The 5,120-nt window shown below is 30.1% G+C and overlaps 1 protein-coding gene across 2 annotated transcripts; it reads left to right on the top strand.

The window, feature by feature from the left end:
- Window positions 1–1,046: 1,046 nt before the first annotated feature.
- LOC123884596 (jasmonate ZIM domain-containing protein 1-like) lies at window positions 1,047–3,773 on the top strand. Of its 2 annotated transcripts, none has more exons than XM_045933728.1 (5): window positions 1,047–1,442; window positions 1,850–1,973; window positions 2,728–2,978; window positions 3,108–3,165; window positions 3,411–3,773. In XM_045933728.1, exons 1-5 carry the CDS (start codon window positions 1,277–1,279, stop codon window positions 3,520–3,522), a joined length of 711 nt encoding a protein of 236 aa, XP_045789684.1. In that variant the 5' UTR covers window positions 1,047–1,276; the 3' UTR covers window positions 3,523–3,773. The 2 variants fall into 2 exon arrangements, with proteins under 2 accessions (XP_045789684.1, XP_045789685.1); XM_045933729.1 differs by having other exon boundaries at window positions 1,058–1,442; window positions 3,108–3,207; window positions 3,282–3,432.
- The last annotated feature ends 1,347 nt before the right edge of the window (window positions 3,774–5,120 follow it).

The following is a 5,120-nucleotide window of genomic DNA, read 5'->3' as shown; positions in this document are numbered from 1 at the left end:
TCTAAATATCAATGAAATTTGTTAGAAGTCTTCCACGAGTAAAGAAGTAGAGGACGGAGAGAGTAAACAAGTACATTATTAAATTTTTGTATTTTTAATACAATAATTCTATTTTTAAATTCCTATTTGTCCTTAAATCATCTTCAATAGTAGTATCGATTTCGATAATAAGTGATACTTATTATTATTGGAGCAAAATATATTTGAATACGTAATAATACTTATGCACCTATGACTTAATTAAGTATTCAAAACTTGATTGTTCCATTGTAGATGTTCTTAAGATAGAATAGCAAGACCCAAATGAAAATTACACGCAGTTACAGCAGGACGTTGTAGTCAATCACAACCATCCAATTTATAAATCAACGTTCGATATCTTTTCGGATGAAAAGATATCGATATAGGTTTTAATTTCAGCCGTTCGATCAAAAATTAACGATTAAGATTAAAATCAATGTAAAATTACGGGATAAATGGGTCTGGTGCAATCGTGTTTTCGTCCAATCGTTTTATAGCCGTCCGATCACGATCGGACTGTTTAAACAAATGTAGTCAATAAATACTTTTTAAATCATAACCGTCTGATTTTGATCAAACGACTATAAATAATCTGACTGCACGACTGCATCGAAAATCCAACTTCACCGAATCCGGGTCAAAAATTACGTGTAATTATTACCGTAGTGGATCCGGATCCAACACAAGAAGATCCATTTTCTATACAAATTTTATAGAGTAGTGAGGAATCTTCATCATAAATATATTATCAGAAAAGTGTTAACACCAGTTTCCAATTTTGGGTTAAGCAATAGTCCATTTCTCATTTAAAACACTTGTTTTTCTCGTGTGCTCATGTGCTGGAGACTTTCCACTGTCCAAACAGGACATAGTACTCTACTCTTTGAACCCCACTTTTGCTTTGCCTACTATCTAACTTACACATTAAAAACACGTGCTTCAACCAAAAAATAATATTCTAACATCACACATGAATAGTTTATTAATATATGCAAGAAAATTTTTATTAAAAAAATAAATAATTATCAAGATAAAGACCACATGGTCACACACTTCAGACCAAACCAGATTCAAGGAACATGCTTAGAAGAAAAAACACAACTCCAAATTTTTCTTCATTCTCTCTCAAAAAAAACTATACTTTCATCTTTGAACTTCAAAAGGGTCATCAAGAAATCATCAAAGATATAATCTTTTGTGAAAATTCTTGTAAAGTTTGAATTTTTATTTGGTGGGGTTTTTTTAAAATTTAAAAATGTCTACTTTCCCAAATACCGTGTCAGATGGCCGGAGAGTAGCCGGAAAAGCGCCGGAGAAGTTTAAATTTTCACAGACTTGTAGTCTCTTGAGTCAATTCTTGAAGGAAAAGAGAATTTCTGGTGATTCTGCTTCTGGATTGTTTGGGAAAATGGATCCTAAAGGTACCATCTTTTTCTAATTTCATGGTTAAGGGTTTATTTCTTATTTAGCATATGAAATTTTAATTTTAATTTATTTTTTAGGTTTTTTTTGTTTTGTTAACAAATTATATGGTTTGTGAATTGTTTATCATTTAATTTAATTATTTTGGGAAAATTAATTATATGGTTTGTGAATTGTTTATCATTTTAATTTTAATTTATTTTTTAGGTTTTTTTGGTTTTGTCAAAAAATGGATAATTTGGTTTTGGAAAATTAATTATTTGCCTATTAGTACTTGATTATGTATTAGTACTTGATTAAGTACTAATAGTTTAATTATTTTGAAGTTTATGAAATTTTTCTGTGAAATTTTGTTTATTTATTTATTTATTTTTATTTTTTTTGTGTGTGTGTGTGGAATTTTCAGCTAGTACAAAGGATTTGTTAGGCAATATGCAAAATTCAGATGGGGGTTTGAGACTAAATGCATCAACTATTGATTCTCTTCCTCAGCTTGTGGAAAATCCTTGCATTAAGAAGTCTAATATAAGGTATGTGTGACAATTTAATTTTTGCAATTTTTCTGAAATTATGAGCTGATCATATAACCTAATGTTTTTCATGTAAATTTGTGAAGGCATAGGGCTGCTAAATTATGATACTTTTAACTATAGATGTATAGATCTGTTTAAAAAAGTTGTCGGATGCAAGTGGTTAATGCGCTTTAGTTAAGGTCGAATTGTTTGAGTAGTACCCAAGTTCAATTTTGGTTAAAATAATCGTTAGTCAGACTTTACTTAATTTTTTCTCAAACTGGGAATTAGTTCGGACTCAATTTTCCCCGTAAGCTAGACGATCAAACTTCAGCTAAGATTGTTTGGGTAGTTCCCGAGTTAAATCTTGGATGGAACTATCATTGATCAAACTTTACTTTTTCGTTCTGATCTTTCGGTTGAATTTCGAATTAGTCAGGACTTGGTTTTCCTATAAACCGGAAGATCAGAACGAAAAAGAAGTTTAGATCTCTTTGGTTGATGAATACAAAATCATTATTACTTCAACCTTCCAACCAAAATTAATCACAAGCTTTAAGGTTGGATCACCAGATCCAACCACACAATAAAACTAACTTTATAACCCAAATAAAATTAATCAATGGTAGGATGAACCTATAACACTCAGCAATTATTAAAAATTTTAAAAATTAAATTTTTATTAAGTTTTTTAAACCAATTTATTACTTAAATAATATTTGTTAGGATTTGGTTGAAACAATATTCTTATTGTTGTTTATTTTTCTTATAGATCAACGACACCGGAAACACCTCAATTGACACTATTCTATGCCGGGAAATTGTTAGTATTCGATGCTTTTTCGCCTGCGAAAGCAACCGAGATCATGGAACTGGCTACCAAGTTAGCCTCTGAAATTCCAAGCACTGAAGAAAATCCACCTAGTGCACCTATCACTAGTGAAAAATCAAAGGAGTCCAAAGTTCCTCAAACAAACACTGCCTTAGAAACACCGAAACAAGGAAACAAAACCAATTGTTCAGGTAAATTAATTAATTAATATTTTTAATTATCTTCATTTGCCGTTTTAGCGAAGAAAAATACTAAACAGGAAACATTACAAGAAAATAAAAATTCACACTAATTTAATGTTACATTTTGTCGATAAACAGATATGAGATATCCAAGAAGAGCTTCACTTCTTAAGTTCCTTGAGAAAAGAAAAGAAAGGTAAGGACCAATATTCTATTTTTGTTTAGTTTAAAGGACGAAATTCAAATTATTCTATTTTTCGATTCTCTCTGGTGACAATTTGGGTGGGCTAATTTAGTTTCTTAAAAAAAAAAATTCAAATCTCTTATGGGACGATTGTAAAATGGACATTAGCGTCACTTCAACTAATAATAATATTCCGCATCCTTAATTTTAGAAAAATGTTATGAAAAAAAAATTAATTGAATTTTCAATTTTTGCAGGGTTGTTGCTAGAGGACCTTACCAAATAAACAATCACAAAAATGAGGGCAGTAGTTCAGGAAGTGAACCTAAAGATCAACAATGTTCTGATCAATTTGACCTTAACTTATAGTGATTTAAGTTCATCATGATGAAGATTAGGTTATACCAGCCAAATTACCTTTTCCTAACTATGCCCTTAAAAGGTTGTTGTGACCTTCATATAGATTTATAAGAGAGAGATATATATTTGTATGTATTATTTTATCAATCAAATAGGTCCAATATGCTTTGGGATCAAACCAGCAAGATTAATTAGTTTTATTACTCTAAGATTGGTTGATGATTAGATTCAGAAAATTGCAAGTTTTTTTTGTTTGTTCATTATTTATTCATTTTTAGTGAATGCCATTTTTATTTACTTTTTGTGAGAGATTCACTTTAAAGGATATAGTAAGGTGAAATCTTCATTTTTGAGCAATTTTTTTTTTAACATTAATGAAAAGATTCTTAATCAAAGATTAAAAAAATATTAAACTAAAATATTGCATTTTGGTGAAAGCTAAAAAAATATTGCATTTGATGGAGTAATATTTATAACTTGTTTGTCTTTGTCTATACAATTTTCATGCTTTCAGAGTTTTTTTAAAAAAAATAAATAAATAAATGAATCTATAATTAACAAACAAGTTAAGCATAAGGTGTGTTTAACAAGAAAAGTTTACAAGATTAAGTAAAAAATAATAAGTTCAACCTGTTAAACTAATTGAGCTAAGGGTTAAGGAGCAGGAGGTCCAGGGTTCAAGTCCTGGCAAATGAGAAAATACTAACATAACATTGTAATACTAACAACTAACATTGCTTATAAAAAAATATAAGTAAAAAATAAAAGCGCCTCAACACATGAGGCAATATTCATCTCTAAATATAAGTCAAAGAATTTGACTATTATCTCAAAAGAAAAATCTTTTTTATGTGTCTTCAACTACTATCAAGATAAAATTTTCACTTTGTCGAACAATACCTCATCAATTGTACTTCTTTGTGCAAATAATTTGTTACTTCACTCTTTTCAAAGAGATCAACAACATGCTAATGGCTAACAATACTGCCTGAAGACTGTGGAGTGTCCTCTAGTTATGGACCTCGCTTAGGTGGTGTGTTGTGGTTCCTTTTGGTGTGCGGAGACTTATTTTGTGTGCCTTTAGTTTTGGTGTTTTTTGGTGTTTCGGGAGGCTTGTTTGTGGCTCCTTGTTTTTATTTTGTCCATTATGTATCATGTTCCCTCGCTTTGCATATTTCATGCTTTGTTTGAGTCTTTCTAATAAAATTTGTTGTTTAAAAAAAAAACAATACCGTCTGAACACCGGAACAAGTCTCTTTTCCAAATAAATAAATTCTCGTAGACTCGAGAATGAGATTTTCATTTTATTTATATAAATTATATGTATTTATCCCAATATCCATTGTGGATAGTAATGGTATGCCCAATCATTGTAGGTAGTTTTTTTAATCTATTAAATAGACTTCTATTAGAAATTTTTATATCTTGCTTTGATATATAATGAAATATGGGGACTAGATCTGGTCGCCTTAGTTTTTCTATTGGAATCGTGTTAGGTCTAATTCCTATTACTTTGGGTTCGGTTCTACAGAAGAAAAAAAATAGATTGCCTAGTCAAACACAGACTAGTTCGATTATTAGCGGCATCCCGAAAATGTCGGTCGATC

The sequence above is a fragment of the Trifolium pratense genome, linkage group LG5 (assembly GCF_020283565.1).
Source record: "Trifolium pratense cultivar HEN17-A07 linkage group LG5, ARS_RC_1.1, whole genome shotgun sequence".
NCBI lineage: Eukaryota > Viridiplantae > Streptophyta > Magnoliopsida > Fabales > Fabaceae > Trifolium > Trifolium pratense.
The sequence above is the reverse complement of the archived record's forward strand: the minus strand, read 5'-3'. Positions and strand labels throughout refer to the sequence as shown.

What these genes read in the sequence shown, in the direction of transcription:
- LOC123884596 (XM_045933728.1), top strand. Translation starts at nt 1,277, where the DNA reads ATGTCTACTTTCCCAAATACCGTGTCAGATGGCCGGAGAGTAGCCGGA. An exon ending in AAACAAAACCAATTGTTCAG is followed by an intron (nt 2,979 to 3,107) that starts GTAAATTAATTA and finishes GTCGATAAACAG; the next exon opens with ATATGAGATATCCAAGAAGA. An exon ending in CTTGAGAAAAGAAAAGAAAG is followed by an intron (nt 3,166 to 3,410) that starts GTAAGGACCAAT and finishes CAATTTTTGCAG; the next exon opens with GGTTGTTGCTAGAGGACCTT.